The sequence below is a fragment of the Cupressus sempervirens genome, chromosome 11 (genome assembly GCF_028749045.1).
Source record: "Cupressus sempervirens isolate cs-2001-9-10 chromosome 11, ASM2874904v1, whole genome shotgun sequence".
NCBI lineage: Eukaryota > Viridiplantae > Streptophyta > Pinopsida > Cupressales > Cupressaceae > Cupressus > Cupressus sempervirens.
Window position 1 is genome coordinate 692100256 of NC_143128.1, and position 22452 is coordinate 692122707.

Consider the following 22452-nt stretch of genomic DNA (forward strand, 5'->3'; position numbering starts at 1 on the left):
CCAAAAACTTGCAGGTTGTAACATTAAAACACTTATTCGAGACTAACCGTTGCACGAGCCATACTTTCAAAATTTAAATTCTTGGCGGTAAAACCAGAGGTAACAGAGCTGAAACTTCTAAAGTGAAATAAAATTCATGGACTCTTACAATTTTCCTTAAAAAATCTAAGCGGATGCAGCTGCTAATGGTTTGACCCAAAATCTACCTGGAAATCCTTGTAGAATGAACACGAGCCACTTGACGGCAGTAGCGATGGGAGGTGACGACTCAAAATGGGCAGTTGTAGTAGATGACTTAGCATTAAGAAACCGACGCCTCAAGGGATTTAGCATTGTTTTCAGAGAAATTCTCGAGAAGCGCTCGACACTATTCGATTACCAAGGGAGAAGGCGGGTAGGAAACAACACGAAAATGGGCGCGATTTGGAAAAATATGGGCATGATTTTCACAATTAGCAGTAGGGCACACTGCCCTTTCAGACGAGGACTGCAAAATGCAGAGAAATGGATATATTTTTTCTTGGTTAGGGCGCGGGGATCGTCGCAAGTCTTGCCTGAGTGTTGTAGCCAGATAGCGTTTGGCAGGTGCTATGGCTCGAGCCAAATTACTCGACTTTGACCTCCAGAAGCAGCTGCTACCTTGCATACAAGACATCGTGCCTCTCCTCGCAATTTTGTATCTCAACATTTTAGCGGCAAACCAAGTTGGAAGGGAAAATAATACTTTCTAAGATTCAAAGAAGGAAAAGATGCAGTAAAATTGTTCTTAAGTTAGTAAATTTAAGGCAAAAACAAAGGTGTACAGAGTAGTTATTCCCTGGACTGCCCTCATGGAACGATAGAGCGATGTTGGCTGACTAACTCAAACGAGACTCTACTGGCATCTCTGAAGAGGGGCGATTACGTGAATTGCATTCTTTCTAAAATAGATCTGCAATTTATTGGAGATATGCCATGTTTCACAATATCATTAGAAATGACGCTTTGAAATCTTTGCAGACGTTCAAAATAAGAATGAATGCGCTTTAAAATTTAATATATGATCTTGAACTTCTCATCCAACTTTGTTCTGATGTCAATGTTAGTGTTGTAAAAATTAAAAGAGCAGGAAAAATATAGAGAAGAACAACAATACAAGTCTTCAGATTTATGTGAAAAGACAGAAGATGGCCAAAAAGATTTTGTATTTTTTCAGAAAATTTCACAGTTGGAACAACATTCAAAAGTTCATGAAAAAATGATTTCTCTTAGTATAAAAAGTTCTAGTTGCAGAATCCTAACTGAAGACAACTTATTAAAAATAGTGATTATGAATCGCACTGCTACATATTAAACCCTATGAAGACTATCTTTCACTGCTGGAATAACATCCTACCAAGGTACGCCATAATGACTCCACCTTCCAACATGTAGGTCTGGAAATGAATTGTAAAGAACACACTGACAAACTAATATGTACAGGAAATTAGACAATAGTATGTGTTCAATGAAGCTGTTATATCATTCATCTAAGTATATGGTTATGCAGAAAGGCCTTGCTATAGAAGACACTAATTGAGAAAGAGTAGATCTTCTTGATTGTCAAAATTTTAAATTGCTCGAGCGCAAGCAATCCCATGAAGAGTGGACTAATATAACCCCTACCATAAATAAGATATCAATGCCCTCGAAAATAGTCTTAGTTCTAAGGCTTTGCGATTTTCTCTACTAAACCAGCAAAGATTAGGCAGCCCAGACAATGATATAATAAGGATGACAATTAGCAAAAGTAGCCACTTGGTGGATAACAATAAATAATAGCAACAATACATTAGAAAGCAATGATTGATATAAAGGAAACAACACTCTTAGTAAGCTATCTAACACAGATTCCTAATTCTAGTGATCAAATATGCTCAACAACAATTACGATTAGTTATGGGTCACACAAAAGTTTGGAAGAAACATCACTCTTGAAGAGAAGGTGGTGCAGGAGCACCCGACCAAACAAGCAAAGCGATGAAGCCATCAAGTCTTGATTAGGGAAAGGATAAGTCCAATGGACCACTTGAAGTCTTGAAGCCAGTTATGGCATATGATGTAATGAAACTAATGAATGTAAATGTAAAATCCTATTGGTCCTAATAAGGACCATACGATCCAAGATGATGTAATTGGGCATAAGAATGATCCCAGGGGTTGGTATAGGTCAATAGGAGTCAAAAGTAACCTTATTGTTCAGGAACATATAAAGTCGTGAATAACACACAATTAGGACCAAATTGGTCAATAGGTGCTAGTTGACAACATGGTCCAAATTGACAAATTAGGATGATGGATGGGCATAGAAAGGAGTTTCAGATGTTTTAAACCAGGATTAGGTGGATCAAGGCATTTACAAGCCTTTGGAGTCATTAAAAAGGATTAAATTGCGTTTGGAGGGAAAATCAAGATTTTTAATTAAAAAACTAATTGCTAGTTGCCCAAACCATTAGTTTGAAGTTTTTTACAAGTTTTGGAAGTTAGAGTTGGTTCAAACCAGTTTGTTTGGACTTTACAAGTCACATTACATGCGAAGGAAGGAAGATGAAGTGATTGGAGAGGATTTCTTATCTGGTTGTATGGACTGTACTCATGAAGAAATAATAAAACTTAGATTTTTGGCAAGTTCTGAGCACATTTTGATTGTTTCTCTTACAAGCTCCATTGGAACCTTCTAGAAGATTTTTTGGACACATTTCCTAGTCCCTTCTATGGCATTTTGAATCCATTTATGAAATTTTTTAACAGACTGTAGGACTGATCTTTAACAGCATACGAGTTGTTGATAAATTTGTAAGTTTTTCAATGGAATAAGGCCATTCCAATTTTTGTATCATCCATTTCTTGTGGAATGGGTCTTCAACATCTTCAATATGCTCCTGCTAACAACTTTGATGCAGTATTGGATGGTGATCACCAAAGTACTCAAGGAAGGCTTAAGAAGAGTATGTGAAGGGTGTGAGCAGGTATTGGATTGGAACATCTGCCCACATAAGGATAGTGTTTTACGTTTGAATGTGTATAAGGACATTAAGGACATGCTGTAGGATCCTTTGTTTGGTCTTGGAAGTGAAGGTACATGCCATTTTGAGAAAGCCCTAGATATAGGGCTTAAACAAGGATGGTTTTCTGATTGATCCATCAAACAAGGATAGTTGTACAAAATACCTACAGAATTCTTAGTTTGGAGTCATAACTAGATTCTTTGCCAAGTTTCAGGTCTTTGTGACAAGTTTCAGGGGTACTTACTCACAAAATTGGCCTAATTAGGCCTAAAATTGGTGCAAACAGCATTGGATCTCCCCTAATATCGAAAGGAGGGATATGAATCCTTGAAGTATGTTATACAACTTCCAAAAGGGTGTCTGGAACTCTAATTTAATTGCTGAGTGTTTGGGATGGAATTGAGAAAACTGAGAAAAACTAGTCTGGGTAGAGCTACTAGGACATAAAGGCTTAGTTTGGGCTGAATAAGATGGTTAATGCCAAGTTGAGAAAGAACAAGTTTCTGGATCACTGAAATCTGTTGAATGGGACATGTTAAGGCCAATGTTACCCCAGTATTGGGGTACATTGGGATGGCGGGACTTTGGAATGAGTTTTCGAGACAAGGGGAAAATGGGCCTTATTTTCGGGATGGTGAGGGGATGGCCAGGGGATGGTGGCAAGGGAAGGACAGGGCAGGGAGGAGTGTTTTATAGTATACATATAGAACTTGAAATGCTTGTTATGAAATGATGTTTCAGTAGAACATACCAAATTAAAATACTTGAACATAGCCAAAATGCAACATGAACTAGAACCATTGAACATTCAACATAGTAACAAATTACATCCCAATAGTAGCATTCAAAAAACAAAAGTCAAATAGAAATCCAAGTCCTCATACTAACAGCAGCATGGTTGCAGAATGGCGAAGGTGGGGGTACCTGGGTACGTGAGTACCGGGTGCAGGACGTCTCGGGGATGGGTACATTGAGGTTTGGGAGGGGGGTGCGATTCCCCATGTAACACTGGTTAAGGCCCTAGAGGGTGTTGGAATACATTATTGAAATTGGTGGTTGAGTATGAGGGTTTGAGAGAAGCCCAGTGAAACGATATAGGCTTAAAACATGAAGAGTTTTGAACCAAGTGACATTGATCAGTGAGATCTGTGGGTCTACCAAGCTTTGCATCACAAGGTAGCCACCATAAAGGACAGAACGCTTCAGCAACAAGAGAAGGGTATTTATAATTTAAGGAGGAACTTTGATTGAAGAAAGGCACAAACCAACCAATGTCAGCACTCATCCAAAGAGAAGAAATCAGCATCAAAAGAGGAAAAGGGAATCAAGTGAAATCCATCTACTTTACTATAGCAGTCTGAGAACGTATAACCCGCAATAGTCTTATATTCTACAAGTATAGGGGGCAAGATTTAGGGCAATTCAAAAGGGAACATTACAAGAAATTAAACAGTTGATCAGTCATTTCATCTAAGTTGTTCATTAGTTTGTGAGTATGATAGCTTTTTCTTGGTATGAGTTTGGATGCTGCTAGGCAAAAGAGTTGTTAGAGAATGTGCTTCTGGATTCAACTGCGTGGATTTTGTTAGCATCAATGTTCAGATGGCAGACATTAGATTTTCATAGTCCATAGCCTTTGAGGATGCACTTCTGGATTCAATTGTGTGGATTTTGTTAGCATCAAGGTTTTGGATCATACTCAATGATCCATCATTAGGAAATGAAAACAAGGTAAAGAACTGACTCTTTATCACTGACAATATTTTTGAGGAGCCTTGTAGCCTAAAAATGTCTTTGAAGAAGACATCAACTACTTGTGGAGCTCTATAATCAGTGGTTATTACCATTAAATGTGCATATTGGTAAGGTGTTCTTGTTTACGAACATGCTTGTGCTCCAAATTTTCCTTACAATGGAAACAATTTTTCTTTTTGTAGTTCTCTGTCGTCATTTCTTGGTAGAAATGCTTTTCAAACCAATTTTTCTATAGGGAAGTTGCGAGGCTAGACTTTTGGTTTTGGGTTAGTCTTCATATGATGTAATTTCTAATCTTGTTGCCTTTTGAATCAAATCTTCTAGTGTACTAGGATTGAGGGCACCTACCAAACCAGAATTTTCATACATTTTGATAAACTTAATATAACTTCTTATCTTAAAACTGCATTTGTATTGTCTTTGGGACACAATTTAATGTGATCACTGCATAGACAAGTATGCGAGCGAATGTGCCAAGAATCAGTATCTATCAGATTGATTATTATGATTTGGACAAGATTTAATTAAGTGCCACGTTTCATCTAAGGCTAGGGATTTGTGAATATAGATTGCGGCACTAAAAGCCTGAGCAAATAAAGGAATGAAAGCCAACCTGGGTTAAAACAATGTTTAGGACCAATTAGAGGGGAGAAATATGACATGCTACCAGCATGATACATGCACTGTCCCTAAAAGAGAATAAAATAATTAAAATTTATACTTTTGGCTGCTAGTTATGCATCTATCAGAAGAAAATGGCCTTATTCATAAAACTTCACCTTTTCTCTATTCTCTAAGCTGATCACTACATTTAGAGTTTATTCCATAATAGGAGCACTTGTAAAACTTAACAATTCACTAAACAGGGTGGTTTCCAACAGCCACATGAGATGAAGAGGCAGGGGAGGAAAGAGGGTGCAATTATCTTGGAGGAGACACCACATTTTGTGAAAAGGTAATGGGGGTGTCTATTCATCCCCCTTGACAGATATTTAAGGAAGAATTTCATTTGGAGGAAAGCATTGAATAGGATCAGGAATCCACATACATACATGTGTGTGTGTGCCCGCTCGTGTAAGTAAATATATACGTCAGTGAGATACAACCTACATGCATATTAAACAGGGTTCAATTATCTTGGAGGAGACAACCTGTTTGGTGAAAACAGGTAATGGGAGTATCTATTCATCCCCCTTGACATATATTTAAGGAAGATTTTCATTTGGAGAAAATCATTGAATAGGATCAGGAATCCAGATAGATACACATATATATTTATGTATGTATATAAGTAAGTATATATAGTAGTGAGACATAACCTACATACATTGTTCTGAACTATTTGGCATGCCATGTGTGGAATCTAATAAGACTAGATGATTTGCTTGAATTACTTTAATCACAAATAATTTTGCATTGATTTAAGAAAGAAAATCTATTAGAAACAGAAAAGTGAAACACAAGGAATGTGGGGATATGAACTCCTACTCATAAGGTGGATGCCTATCAAGTTAGTTCCTTGTGGGCACTGATTGAGTTTGTTACTTGTTGGCCAAGGCGTCACATTGAGTTCAATTACTTGTTCAAAGTTCATGGGTTTAATTGGGGTGGATTGTCTCCTAGCGTTCTATGGTGCTTCTTCCCTCAAGTTTCTATTAGGGTTGCAACTCTAATATGTGTGTCTATAGGTGGGAATCTTCATTGCTATATTCAATGCCAAATAATTAACTTGCTTGATGCAATTACTAATATGTAATTTAATAAGAAAATACTCTTGCCGATAAATTTAGTCGTTGCTATTGTCATTTAGGCCCTAGGGCAATATTTTAGGTATATAACAAAAGGGGACATTACATTAAACCTTTAGTCAGATGTTTCCTTGAATGAACACAAGATTGAATTAAATGCTTTTGTCAGACACTTGAGCTACTTGGTGTTTGATCTCTGAATTTATCTGTTATAGATTAAGTTTTGGGATTTGAGATCTTGAACATATCAGAGAAAGATGACAAAGAATCTGAGGTTTAAAATATTCTCTGCTAGCATAGATGGATCAAAATATTCCCTGAGGGATATGTCATTACATGGAGAAATATTGCCTCTATCACAAGTTCTACTTTTGGATTAACTGTCAAATGGGAAATCATACATATTATCGTCATCCAGAACTGAAAAGGGTGACTAATGCTGTAGTAGGAACCTCAGCAGAAGTTCCATCATTGGGTCCAGTGCAGACTGAACCTCCTCCTTCTCTTGGAGTAGAAGAGCTAAAGTCAGTAAGGAGTTGTCTCAAAGTTCTCTCAAGGTGGGGTAATATATCCAAAGACAAAACATTTCATTACAGTTCATTGTAGCAAGGGTTTTTCTTAAAATTTGTAGTTCGCATGGGTTTTGTATGTCAAGTGTTTTCAAACAGTATAAGTGTTTATTGCAATTTTCCAGTCCTAGATGCTATGCAGAATGTTATAAGGTTAGATGCTATGCAGAATGTCTATACCATTGGGCAGCATTTTTTTATCATAGTTAATGTGAAACTTCTGTGGTGCAGAGAGAAGATAAATGTTTTGGATGAAGCTATAGACAAACTAGATAGATATCATAAACTAATGTTGCCAAGGAAGAGGTCTCAAATAGAAATACCAGCACCTGTTCCACATAAACAAGTTTGCATCACCATGATGAATATTAGGGTTTGCATCAGAAATGCCTGTCCAGAAATATAGTATATTATCCTTGCATTTCTCTGTTTCATTACATTTTCTATTTTTGTAACATTTTCCTCATTCAAAATTTTTGCTAGTTTTCCTTTATCTGTTGATTGTAGAAGGTCAAGAATTTGGTAAGAAGGTTGAGAAAATTCAGTAAACATAGAATTGGTGTTTTCAAATTTTTAAATTTTCTCTTTTGTACCTTCATCCATGCTGTAGGAATTTTTGACAAGCACTTTTGCTTGCTAGTTATAAAAAAGAGAGAGATAAGTGTTTAGATAATATCTTGGGTTTATAATTTTCTGTAGTTGAATACCACATTCTCTCAAGGAACTTGTTATAGTTTAGGATTGTTCTTAATTGTATTTTGAACAGGTCCATGTGCTGCCTAGTATAGATAGTAGAACTCTAGTAAAGAAAATAGGCATTATCTGATCTATTGCTTGATGCTTTATGAATGGTCTCAGGTGCCAGGCTATCCCAACAATATTTCTAGAGCATCTATAATGATAGATAGGGAAAGAGATATATTGAGGTCGAGAAAGGTTAGTACTCATTCAAAAGTCAAGGATAAGACCTTGACAGCTAGAAGTGAAAGCTGGGAAACGGCAAAATTGATCAGAAGATATTCTGGAATGAAGTTAGATGTTTCTGTCAAGTCAGAACCAAATAGAATGCTAGATGGAGATAAAGATTATAAACAGGGTAAACAGCAAAGGCCCAGCTCTGAGACCCACTCGAGGTCAAGTGAAAGCCATGGCTTCAGGTAGGACTTTTCATTAACATTATTTAATCTCAATTATTCAGGATGGTTATTTACTTGTTCTAAAATGTTTACATTCAATGTTGATGGGTCAACATAATGTAGTGTCACAAATATTGATGTGGTCAGAGATTTTGAGTATTGCATTTTCGGCAAAGATAATAAATGAAGATTTTCTTTAGGATCTAATGATGTTGTGCAGTAGTTTAAGGCTATTAGTTGAACTGCCTCTGAAGTACAAATGTTGTTCTAGTAATTTAGTTTTTCTCAGCTAGTACGTTCAGAGGCTCCCAGCTAATCCTCTCTACTGGTTATCACCACTCTTAATACTTTTCTGAACATTACAGAAGAAACTGATTATGTTTATTTTGAATTCTTTGTATTGCAAAAATTGGGTCATGCATTGAGGATAATGTACATCCTTATCATGGATGCTTGCTGCCTCTGGTTGCATTACCAGAGTTTATCAATTCTTTTTATACAAAATCTAAAAGGCTTTATAAAAGCATTGTATTATGTAAACTAACAAACAGCAAAGAAAAGAACTCCAGAAAATATTTATTCATTGATAATGCAGATAATTATCTTGTGGGATAAAAAGTATATATATGCAATTACTAGCAAATAGAAGAAGATTGAAAAATTTAGTCGAATGACATGGAGATATTAGGGAAATTATACACCTGGACCATACTCTTGGGTAATTCAAATGTTGAAGGTAAATCTTGATGAAGTGAAAATTAGATTTTTATAAGTGAAAAAAGTCACTTGTACATCAACCCATGACTAATGTTGTTGCTTAAATTATAACATTGTTTAGTTAACATTTTCAATTTTAACTATTGACACTTTTTGTTCATGTCATTGATAGAGGGAAACCAACGGATGATGTTTTATAAACTAAAGGAGGGATAAAAATTTATTCAAACATAAGAGGGGAAAAAGGAGCAGAGTGCTCAGCAAAGATTTACTGTATTGTACCTAATTTTGTCACAGAGTGAAAACCATTGGTTTAATATTGATTAGAATCCTATTATCAGATTTGGATATTATCCAATTTGTTTGGTTTCTATAAGACTTTTATCAAAAGCATAGGAACCTTTGCTTTGTGAAGGAGTTTCTACCACTCCTATTCTTCAGATTGTATAACTGTTATGCATATATATTGATTCAGAGATGATATGTATTAAACTACATTCAAAAAGAGGTTCCATTTCAAATGATTAGTGGAAAGTTAAATACAAATGTTTTGCTTAACACTAAATTTCATTGAAATGGTCAAAAGATTTAGGACTTTTCAGTCTCTGTTAATAACTCAACAAAAAGAAGAATACTTTGTATCATCATGAAAATATCAATGGTGACATTTAATTTTAATTATCTTAGGCTCATAAGTTATTGAATCTGCCAATTTTGAAGATGGATCTAGAATCTAGATTCTGTTATCGTACATTATCTTATCTTGGTCAAGTGTGGAAATAAGGCTATACACTTCACTAGCTCTCCTGTCAATGCTCAGAATTCTTCCTCAATTTTGAGCTTGTCTTGCTAATGTCTTAACATTCAATATCTGTATGTTATTGTATTCAGGTCCAATATCTGCAACAAAAATCATGCAGCAAACCCTGCAAAAGGAAAGGGTGGTTGTTCTTTTGTGAAATTATCTCCAAATGTTCCACACACCTCTCCAATATTTGATAACCGTGAACGGACTTCAAATCCAAATAGAGTTCAGAGCACTGGTGGCTTAAATAGTTGCAAGCAATCATTGTCATCAGGATTCTCATCAACCCCTGCTATCCACTGGTCTGAACAAAAGCCACGAAAACGTCAACGTATAAAAAGAACAAATTTGATGCCTCTAATTTTGAATCATGACAATTTAGCAAATTTGTTGGAGAGGTCTTTAATACCTAATTCAACTGAAAGCAGTGACCAAAGTAATCTAAGATGCTCTTCCAACAATAATGCTTTCCAGCACAGCAGATTAAAGACTGGAAATATCTTTTCTTTAGCTGCTTTTTCTGAGAGCGAGGAATCAGGATCTGGTGACAAGTGCAAGAAAAAGAGGAAGAAACAAGGAGATGCAATTGAGAAAAATGCACCTGTTTGTCAAAAGGTTGGATTATTTCTTTTGCCTTTAGTTAAGGAAAAAAATGTCATTGAACCAGAGAGTGGAGATGGTGTCCAGAGACTAGGAAGGAGTGGGAAGGATAGCACTTCTCTTAGAATGAATGGTCCTATAAGTGGAAACCTTGAAAATCCTGCACCTAGAAAGAAACTAAGAAGCACAAGGCTAGTTACTGATAAAGTAGCAAGGTTAGTAACTTTATTATTTAAAACATTTTAATTTTTGCATGATTAAATACTTAAGAATAATTTTAAAGAATTGGCCATTATATTTGCGTGAATGATAGCAGCTCTCGGTTTGTTCAGTAGGACAAGTCAATCTCCAACCAGAAATTCTTCATTGAATCGAAAGGGAGTTATCCAACCAAGGTGTCCAATTAAGAATGGATTATCAAAACTTACAGGCATGCTGCAGTTATTATTTGATAATTGAGTGTTTTCTTTCTATGTAAATTGAGAAACATTGTTCTCTACTGTCATATTATGTTAATGCTGGCTGGTGATCTTTGTAGGGGATTTGGATGATAGGGAAGAACTCCTGGCAACTGTTAATGCTTCTAATAATGCAAGTGGTATGAATTTGAGTCTTACTGGATTAAGGATAAGAAAATTGGAAATAATTTTGAATATGAATACATTCTCAGGCCTGAAGCTGAAACCGCTGATTGCTATAATTCATCATTTTGCTAAATTCACATTCTCTTAGGGAAAAATAAAAGTTGCACGTGATGCTTCTGTTTAGATTCCTAATTTTTTTCTATGAAGTTAGCCTGATTGAAACATTTGAGGAAGTTTGACCTAATATCTGTAAGTTTTTCTTTGAGGTGAATAGTCTTATATGTTTACCAAGGTTCCTGAAAATGATCTCAGTTGCATAGAATAATTCTTTTTACTATCTGGTAGCTTGACGTAGAAGTATTTGTGTCAGATGTTGCATGCTCAGGATCCTTTTGTAAGCAAATGGAACCATTTTTTGCATCTGCTACTCAAGACAACCAAGAATTTCTCAAGCAACTGGTAACAGCTTTATCATGCATGACTGCTGCCAATAAATATATTTAAGGATTCCACTCTTGAAACTTATGTAATTTTATCATTTTCTTCAATTGGACCTTTGTTTGATCTTTTGTTGTTGACATTTTTGTTGGTATATGCAGGTCAGAGAGGTAGAGGATGAAGATGCAATTCTTATGTGTCCTACTGCTGGTAATCAAACTGGAGAGGTGATTCATTTCTTTCATTCATTGAATATCTCATTTTTATTATACATGAGATTCAGAGTAAAGCAGACATTTTAGTCTCCAAAATGAAACAAAGCAGCTTATAAAGCAAAGAGGTTTTCTAGTATATACAGTATATTCCTTAAATTTGAAAACAAAAGAAATCATGCTTATTCAGACTTTAGCTTTTTAGATCAACCAATTACTCATTAGCAATGATTTCCCCAAATATATTCAGATTATATACTTTACCAGCTCAACTACTATACAATGTTTGGATAACAAGAAACAACATATGCTAGTATTATTTAGACCGTTCGTCCATTATACAATTCAAATACCATATGCTTGTCTTACTCAGGATGTCTGCCCATAATACAATTTGAATAACTTTCTACAGCCCAGAATAGGGACTCGGTCAATCGAGGATTTAGACAGAGATATATTTCATACGTCCAATAAATAGGCAATTAGTTTTCCAGACTTTATCTCAGGCTACAATAGCAGCATGTAAACCAATTGCATGTAACTTGTAAGAACTCTTGAACTGTATTCAAATCTTACAGGCACCTGTAGCTTTATTCCCAAGGCTTCTCTTTGAGTAGTTTGGCCTCAGAATGGTGATTAGGAGTGCCTGGGAGTGATACTTATCTTCTGGTATCAATGCCTTTCTTCTACACAAGGTCTGAAATCTGGGATATGCATTGCCATGCTCAATATAGCACTTCACCTGATGTGGCTAGTTGATTTCTGGCTTCCACGGAAAGGTTGTGACCCAATCCTTAGAGGATGCCCTCAAACTTCTTGCAGGTGTTCTGATTCATAATGCTTTTGTAGACTCCAGTGCTGCTCCTGGGCAGAGAGGCAAACCAGTTAGGAACTAGCTTAACTCGTGTAAATATGAATGGCTGTGAAATGACAAATAAATGATGCTTAATTAATGGCACTGGCACGAACCATGTCCTACAAAGTTCAGTAGTTTCATATACTTAAATTTTAATTAATAGTTAAGGTGGACTCCTTGGCAAATTAGTTTATCACACAAAATGGCTCATTTTCTGTAGAATATACTATATATTGTTTACTAAGCATCCAGGGCTCATGCTGAACGTTTTTAATAGATGTAGAGATTTTGACAGTTTGGAATTGCCTTTGATATTTTAGCATTGATTTATTGTGAGGATATTTTTTTATGTAAATTTCATATTTGCTGTCTTTAAATAAATAATTCCTCTTTTGCCAGGCTGATATTATCTGTAGTATGCTGCCAGCAAATGGAAGTCCAATTGTTTTGAGTAATCAAAAAAGATATATGGATGTCTCTGTGGATAATGAGTCCTTGAAGCCTTCTAGCAATTTGAATGCTAAAGAGGACATCAAGACACCTGGAAAACCTAGTTGTCTTTATGACAGGATGGTTCCACTTTATCAAAGACTGCTTTCAGCTTTAATTGTTGAGGAAAACTCTAACGAAACAAATAGAAAATTGGATGCTGGACCAGAAGATGACTGTCTTCATTGCACAAATGACTATTCTCCTTGTGGTGATTGTACTCATATTGAAATTGATACTGAAAATGCATATGGCATTCAATCACAAGAGTTGGACCTAGATCAACGAATATTACTGGAACTCCAAACTATTGGACTATTTCAAGAATTGATGGTATATTTTCTAGCTAATTTTTCTCTATCATTGTGTCTTGAAGATTTTTTGTTTCCTTCACAATTTTCTTCTAATGTGCTTCCATTTCCCCTTTCAGCCAGATCTAGAAAACAGGGGAGATGAGGAAATGAAAACAGAGACTTGTAAGCTTAAGGATGAGCTCGAGCAACAGGTGATTTTAATCAAAATTGCTTCCAGTAAATCAATTTTCTCATTTCTTGCTTTCCTAAAAGTTGTAATGTTTCATCAAATTATAAATGCTGATGGAAAAGTGCATATAGTTAAGTATCCACTAGAAATCCTAGAATCCTCTTGAGAAAGGACACTTTCAGCTTTCAATTTTTAATGTGAATGATTTCGTTCTCCAGGGTATTTTTTTATTTTCCATGTGAAGATCACCCCAATCTGCATGGTTCTCAGGTAGCATTAAACTCGTTTCTTGCAGTGTCAGCAGGAAAATGTCAGGATTTGTATCAAGTGAACACGGAAACATTTATAATCTGTTTATTTTCAAATCATGAAAATTCATTAGATTCATTATGGATTCTGCAGAACTTGTGAAATGTTGTTTGGGTTTGCCCAAATTAATCTGGACAGAAACCACAAGATTCTCTCACCTCCTAAGAAATTCCACTGCGAGAAACTATAAAACTGCTTTAGAGTTCAACCTTTAGTAGCACATAAAATATTTAGAGAAAGGTATCATATAGAAATGAATATCATTCTTTATTTTTATCTGAGGGAATTATTTCTTTTACAGGGATTGCAAGGCACCAACTCACGTGGTTGTAAAATTGCAAAAAACAAAGTAAAAAAGCAAGCTACTCAGAGTTTTGTTGAAGGGACACTAGCTGAGTGTAGAATGTTTGAAGAAACTGGCAGGAGGTGCCTTTCAGAGGCATCTTTAAAAGAAGGAATGTTCTCAATATCCTTGAAGGAAAAGGATACAAAGTTACTTGGTGATGCTATCAAGGGTGACACTGCAAATTCACTTTCTGATAGTGCACATGCTCTCTCAGATATCAAAACATCAGGTTTTGTACATACATGTGCTGAGTTTATTCACTTCTTTCTGTTTTGTGGGGGGTATTCTCTTTTAGTGCTTGTTATCTTAGTACTAATGGCATAAAGTCCTTTGTTAATAGATAATTGATTTAAAGTTACTTTACACTAAAAGCTTTCAGAGTCTTGTTAACCTGGCCTCAGGAACTGTATTATTTGAATGGCCACAGGTAGCGGGTTGAGTCTGAAATTAGTCAATTTGTATAGCAATTAAATTCATTCATTCCTTGTTGTGTTTGCAGCTGATCCTATAGTCCCTCCAGGACAAGCTTCTCATATTGTTGTACAACATATGCAGAAGGTGGAGAATGGAGATTGGGAATTATGTAACACAAGGCAAGGTACAGCTTCTTTTTCAATGCGAACTGTTCTGAAAGGTGAGACATGGTCAACACCTGGGAAAAATATAGAACGTCTACTCGAAGAAGTTAACAAAAGTGGCACTCTAAGGGGTACAGCAGCTGTTGGGACTACTCTACCTAGGGGGGCTAAAAGAAAACGCAGTAAAAGAGACAGAGAGGGCAAGGTGCAGGCCAAAGAGATCATAATCAGATCTGGCTGTACTAGGAATTGTCAACCAGATCTGGCCAATGCAAAGGGTGAGATGAGAAACAAGCTCAAACCAAGGCACAAAACTGCTTGGTTGTCTGCTGCAGAAAATGACCTTCTTGGCAGGCCATCTAAAGAACAAACACCATCATTGGCATCAAGTTATTGGGAAAAAATTAGTGATAAAGTGGTGAAAGTGAATGTTGAAATGCCTGTGTTACAGAATTCCATTTCTGATGATGATACATCCGGTGATAATATCCCCATAGATTTGTCACATTTGCAACTTCCTAGTGCAGAAGACATTGCAAATTGGTTGAACTATGAGGATATTAGCTTGCCAAATGCTGACACTGATTACATGGGTCTTGCTGTACCAAATGATGATGTAGATGGCCTGAACATGTTTTGAGAACAAAATGAAGCTGTGGAGCTACTGTTGTGTATTCTTGAAAACTTGAAACTTTTTAAAGTGGTTCTCAGAAGTTGACCACTGATGCAAGTTATCTTTGTTTCGGATGCTTGTATCATATTCAAGTAGTTAAATTCTTTTAAAGATCTCTTGTACAAGTTAGCTTTGCAACTAGGAGCGAAATTGGTTTTTGTCATCACAGGAATTGGTCGCATTGTAACAAAGTAGCAAATTGTTAATGCATTAGCTTTAGTTTGATCTGTACAAGTGAACTCTTCATAATACCTAAGGTTATGACAAGCTTTCCATCGCGGACTTTGCTTTTAAACAGTGTTACCCCCGCGCGGGGGTGCAGTGGTGCGGAGGGACGTCGGGATGAGTTTCGGGTGCGGGAAAAAAATAGACTCAATTTGGGGATGGCGGGGGAGCGGAGGGGGGGTTCGGGGGGGGGGGGGGGGGGGGGAGGAGAGGGAGTGGGGGGAGGGGGTTGCATAGTATATATATGATTGAAAATGCTAATTATGAAATGATACTTCAATATATTATATAACAATGTAACATTAACATACCAAATATAGTTGACTACAATGAATAGAGAATTAAAATGCGATTCACAAACCATAAGTTCAAACTTGATTCTTGAAACTTGAAATTTGAAATTTCATAACCATTACTATTACTAATGACCATTTGACAAATTAACTTAGTTCAAGATGCAAGATTCAAAATTCATTGTTCAAATATGATTTTATGAATATCATATATCATAAAGATGCTCATGATGACAATGAGCCGAATAGCATGAAACAGTGAAATAATAATAATGTATCATAGCCATATCAAAGTGAGTATAATCAACAAAATGACAAAATGCCAATAATGAGAATGGAATCATGATATAATCTCAAGTGCTCTCTAATCATCCCCTATGTCGAAGTCCTCATCATTGGAACTACTAGACTCCTCGTGGGTAAGATCCTGATCCTCTAAAGGAACACCAACTAGCCCTATAGTGGCTTCTGCATCGGCATCCTCATCAATCTAAGCTAGATCCTTTGGCTCCACATCCCATCGTGCTGCAGGGCTCTTCTTGTACTCGCATGTCTTTCGATCTTTGAGCCGCAAGTGACCATGTACAACAACCAGCTTCTCCGCTCTCTTAGAGGTAAGTCTGTTCCTCTTAAGAGAGTGAATGAAGCTATAGTTGGACCAATTCCTCTCTGCAGCTGAGGAGCTAGACACCTGAGATAATAAACTTGAAAGTTACAACTTACAAGTTACAAACAAATGTTCATACAATTTGTAACAAATGATAAATGGTAAATCGATGATTAATAATTATTGAATCAATGAATCATAAATTAAAATCAGCAAGGTAAAACTCTTCAAGTTAAGATTATAAAGGGTTGGAATTAGTTATTAGTATTACAAACCTGAGAAAGCAGTTGAATGGCTAGTGAGGTGATCTTTAACTTTTGTGACCCATGACATTTCCACCACAAAATGGGATTCTTTTGTGCCATGGTTTTGAGATCCACCTTTGCAATATCCGAGTATCCTACAAGTTACAAGTTTTAAAGTTTACAACATAATATTAAAATTATAAATAACTTAAATAAAGTTATAACTTATAAGTAAAGTTACAATTAATTATTAAAAGAACTTATAATTATAAAGAGTTTAGAGCACTGAATCAAGATTTAAAGATTACCTGAAAGACTAGCAAATTCGGACCACTCGGTGCGAATCTCACTAGCAGTTGGCAATGCATCGAAAGAACCCATTCTTCACCTCATCATCCCGAAGTGGTGTGACTCTACCAGGCCTAGGTATGTACCACTTCGGGTTCAATGCATAGGCAACCATGTGCAAAGGAGTGTTCAACTTCTTCCACCTGCAGTGAATGATAGGCTCAATGTGCTCCATATAGAATGCTAGAGTGGGGTCTCTCTCATGCACAACAACCCTCATCTGCCCAAGCATGGAATCAATGCACTCATAAACCTCTCCAAGGCTAGGTGAATCCGCATCTCCATATCTGATCACCTGAAACACTAGAGTAATGATGGAGACTATGTATTTTGCATCACTCCAAAACTGATCACTCTTCACTGTCTGCTTTACCCTCTTCCCCTGCTCTGTTCTGGACTCCGGCCATCGATTCCATTCTTGTGTCATAACCATGAGTTGCAATGGCTCTTGCAACTCAATCATTCTCTCCAAGAGAATATAATATGATGCATACCTGGTCTCAACTGGTTTTAGGAATTGCTTCTTTGCGAAGCTCCTGAAAAGTGCATGTGATGTATGGTGATTGCAGATAAACATCTGCACCTCTCTCCCATCATTAACCACCTTTCTAATCCACTCTATTTTCCCCATGTCTTTGAGTGCATTGTTCATGGTATGCACACAACATGGAGTCCACCAAATATGCCTATAAGCTGCCTCAACAAGCCTCCCTGCAGCTTTGCACACGTGCTGCATTTGTCACAACTTGGACCACATTTTGTGGTCCAACCTCCTCAATGGCTTCCCTAAGCACATGAAACTGAAAATTAGCATCTTTACGATGCCCTGAACAATCAATTGCCTTCAAAAAGTATGGACCCTCCATGCATGTAACCATAATGTTGATGAGTGGACGATGATTAATGTCCATCCACCCATCCATGATAATGCTGCAACTTGACTCCATCCAACATGCTTTCATTTGCTCCATCAAGATCTCAACCTTGTCATAGGCTCTATCCAACACTGTAGTCTTTAGCTTGTGGTCACCTAGTGGCAAATATGATGGCTCTCCCTCATTCACTGCCATGGTCATCATCCTCACAAAATAGGGAGATCGAGCCACATGTGTAGAGATGCCATTGGAAAAGAAGAAATCACCAACAACATCATCTAACCGGTCCCTTGCATGTATGTTAAATAAATGAGCAATGGGGTTACTATCACTACGACTTGTAGTTGCTTTTTGTTTCCCCCTACTATTGTCCCCTCTTGAACTGTGTGTAGGTGAGGAGAATGATGGTGTAGGTGACATAGTCCCTGCTCTCTGATGCAAGATATGAGTAGATGTATCTCGTTGCCCCTGTAACTACTGTATATGCTGTACCTGTTGCCTAGCAGACAAAGATCTAAGCACTGGAACTTCACTATCATCAGGAATGCCCCATAACTTATTCACTTCAATTCTGTATTTGACATTCTCAGGATTTGACAAGAATATGCATGGGTTCACACCATAGCCACTCCAAAAAAGGTGTGAATTAACTCTTGTAATGCTGCCAAACCATTCTGCTCCACATATATTGCACTTCCATTTGCGTGTGCCACCCCTTGAAAGTGTAGGACATGTAATTTTTGTAGCAAACTATTTAAGAGGGGACTTTGGGTCATAAGGATCCCTAGCATACTTCCTCAAAGTCTCTGAAGGGCAATCAATAGAAGGCACCCCTGGTGCAACATAAGGAGTCTCAGATTGACCATCTACATCAGCCCCATGATCACTTCCTTCAGGCTCAGGTTCAGGCTCATAATCAGATGCACTTGGCTCATTAATTTCCATGTCTTCTGCACTTTAGTCGGATCTAGAAGCCATTTATAAAACTGCATTTCACAAAATGAAAATAAAATTATAAAAATGATCATGATACATTTCAGCCCAAGTAAAAATAATTTAAAACTTAAAACTTTACATATGCTGAAACGTTTTACTAAGTTACTTTCAAGTTTCAAGTTTCATTCTTGAATCTTGTTGATAGTTGATAGTTCTTCGTTCTATGATTCATATTTTTTTAATTTTTATTTTATTATCTATATTAATTTTTAATTTTTTTTATTGTTCTTAAAATAAAAATATGGCAATATGGCATATGCTAAAACGTATTTTAATTTTACTAAATACGTTTCAGCATATGCCATATTGCCATATTGATATTTTAAAATAAAAATATCAATATGGCAATATGGCATATGCTGAAATGTCTTTTACTAAATACGTTTCAGCATATGCCATATTGCCATATTAATATTTTTATTTTAAGAACAATGAAAAAATTAAAATTTAATATAGATAATAAAATAAAAACTCATAGAACTAAGAACTATCAAGATTCAACTATCAACAAGATTCAAGAATGAAACTTGAAAGTAACTTAGTAAAACTAAATAGTAAAACTAAAATACTAAATACTAAATACTAAATTTAAAAATTATAAATTGATTTTTAAAATAAAAAAAACTAAGTAAAATAAAAAAACCCTACCTTGAAAGCTTGAACTTGAGGAGACACTTGCCAAATCAAACCTTCTTGCTCCTCTTGCTCCTCTTGCTCTTGCAATCCCTTGCAAAAACACCCACTAATCTCTCACAAGCTCCTCCAAACAATCTTTCTCACTTAGCTCCTTGCTGCTCCAAAAAGGTGAAATGAAAATGAGATCTATTGGTCTTATTAAGCCTTCAAATAGACCACATGGGACCCACACCCAATTAGGCTAAGCAAACTTAAAAAACAATAACAAAAAAAATTGCAAACACACATGTTTTTTTTAACTTTTTTGGGCCTCTTCTCGAAGCACCCCGCGAGCACCTAGGAAGCACCCCGCGAGCACCCGAGAAGCACTCGCACACCCGCGCACCTGGGAAGCACCCGAGCACCACATCCCACCTGGGTGCTCAACTGGTGCGGCGGGGGTGCGGCGGCGAAAAAGGTGCTGGCGGGGGTGCTCGGGTGCGTGACGCACCCGGGTAACACTGCTTTTAAACAAGAATGGGAGGCAAAGTGGATAGGACATTCATTCCATGTCATAAACAATTTTTTTATCATGCTTTTTGATCTAGCCATCTCTTACAAGCTGAACAATCTGCATGCATTTGAACTCAGTTCTTTAGACTTGAAAATCTTACATTTTCTATTGTACATCCCTAGCCTTGGTTTCAGAAGTCATGTGTTGCGTCTTCTCTATCTGACTTGTTCTATTTAAGATGGAATTTTGTGAGAACTTCATGGGAAATCATCATTTTGTAGTTGCTACAGATGTTAGTTTTGGTATTGGCCTCCATCTTTAGAACAAATCAATAAGGTTGAGGATTAATAAGGTTGATAATTGTTATAGTAGTTGGATAATTGATTCACCCCTCCCTTACCCCTCCCCCCTCCCCCCCCGCCCCCCCCTTTCTTAGTTATATTGGTGGACTTTACTTTCTAACAATTGGTATCACAGCCTTAGGTCCTTGAAGATAAAACTTTATAGCTTTGGGAGATCAATGACGAGTCACTTCGGAAAAAAAAAGTCCTAAGTTTGATGGAGTTAACTATGACAGCTGGAAGGAAAAGATGAAGACTCATTTGCTATGTATGGGTCTAGTATATTGGCTTTTCACAAAGAGTGACAAAGCAATTGTGGAAGAAGGAAAGCTTGATTAATGAAGTGAACCAGAAAGAGATTTGTTTGTGTAACATGCGAGCCAGAGAAGCACTACCGTCAGCTGTTCCTGAAAATGAATACAATCATATTTAATCACTAGAGACATCTCATAAAATTTGGAAATCTTTAGAATCTACATTTGAAGGAGATAAGCATGCTAAAAGACTGAGATTACAAAATTGGATATGTTTGTTTCAAGAGGCTAAAATGATGGAAGATGAATTTGTTAGAATCTATACTGGTAGAATATCTTAGATTGTTGCAAGAAATAAGTCTTGTGAAGGATCTAAAGTGGAAGATGAGATTGTGTGGAAGATTTTGAAAACTTTGACATCACCATTCAAACGAGTAGCGCAGATGATTGAAATTTTGATGCCCTACATTAAAAAGTTCACCAAGGAGACTTTGCTTGGAATATTGGAAGCAACAAAATCTAGTTGGAGGCAGTTTGGAGAATTGACAAGAGTTGGAAACAAATTTTAGTGCATTAAGTATTTGTTCTTGTTTATCCAGAAGTGGAAGCACCCATGGAGACTATGCTAGTAGTGGCAAATCCAGATATGAAGAAGATAGAAAGATTGAAAAAAGTACAGTCTTTCTTGTGAGAAGAGAACCACATGGTAAGAAGTTCTTTAAATGTTGGACTTGTAATGAATTTAGTCATTATGCTTCTAAGTGTCCTAAAAGAGAGAAAACGTATAAGAGAAATTTCAAGCCTAGAATACCTAGAGATTGCTTGTATGCAATTGAAGATGATGAATCTGAGGAAAGAGTTCAGAGTGAAAGTGATGATGAGCTAGGATTTGGGGCTATATAAGAAGAAAGTTATGAAATTGAAATTAGAGAAGAAAAAGCCCTAGTTTATAAAGTTGAAAATAAATATGATTGGATTATAGATAGTGGATGTTCACATCATATGACTGGTGATATGAACAAATTTTTTAAATTTTGAAATCATGATGGAGTTACTGTTAGAGTTGGTAACAATGCGCCTTGTCATATCACAAGGATATGATCTATTACTCTTGATGGAAAAACTAACATTGATGATGTTTATTTTTTTGTTGGTTTGACATAACTTGTTGAGCATTGGACAGTTGGTTGACAAAGGTTATCAATTGAAATTCACAAAGAAGACCGCATTATCAAAGATAAGGATGGTAAGCTGTTTTGAACTAGTACAACATCCAAAGGTAATGTGTTTCAATTGAATCCTACTAAGATGACTTGTTTGGTTGCAAAACTGGATAATAGTTAGTTATGGCATAGAAGGTTCTATTATATAAACTTTGATAACATTGTGAAGGCTAGTAGTACATTTGTAGTCAAAGATTTTCCTATAATTATGAAGCTTGCTATTGTTGTGTGCAACGAATGTATAATGGCTAAGAAGAAGAAGGTTTCCTTTCCCAACAAGAAGTTCATTGCTACAAAGAAGTTGGAGATTGTTCATATAGACTTGAGTGACCCTACCAGAACAAGAGGTTTCTATGGAGAAACGTACTTTATGATTTTTTTTTATGATTTCACTAGAATGATGTGGGTAGCATTTCTTAAAGAAAAAATCTGAAGCATTTGAGAAGTTCAAGATATTTAAGAATAGAGTTGAGAATGAATTTGGAGTAAAGATTAAATGTTTGATATTAGATAGAGGTGGAGAGTTTACTTCTAGAGAGTTTAACATGTTTTATGAATAAAATGGAATTAAGAGACAATTATCGTCACCTAA

At 36.4% G+C, this 22452-nt stretch overlaps 1 protein-coding gene across 2 annotated transcripts; it reads left to right on the plus strand.

The window, feature by feature from the left end:
- Positions 1–201: 201 nt before the first annotated feature.
- LOC149531594 (uncharacterized) lies at positions 202–15558 on the plus strand. 2 transcript variants are annotated; one of them, XM_089810719.1, is made up of 11 exons: positions 202–1379; positions 7957–8255; positions 9843–10571; positions 10689–10786; positions 10895–10954; positions 11311–11399; positions 11540–11605; positions 12846–13268; positions 13366–13440; positions 14029–14302; positions 14573–15558. In XM_089810719.1, exons 2-11 carry the CDS (start codon positions 7996–7998, stop codon positions 15289–15291), a joined length of 2793 nt encoding a protein of 930 aa, XP_089666845.1. In that variant the 5' UTR covers positions 202–1379; positions 7957–7995; the 3' UTR covers positions 15292–15558. The 2 variants fall into 2 exon arrangements, with proteins under 2 accessions (XP_089666845.1, XP_089666844.1); XM_089810718.1 differs by lacking the exon at positions 202–1379 and having other exon boundaries at positions 7796–8255.
- The last annotated feature ends 6894 nt before the right edge of the window (positions 15559–22452 follow it).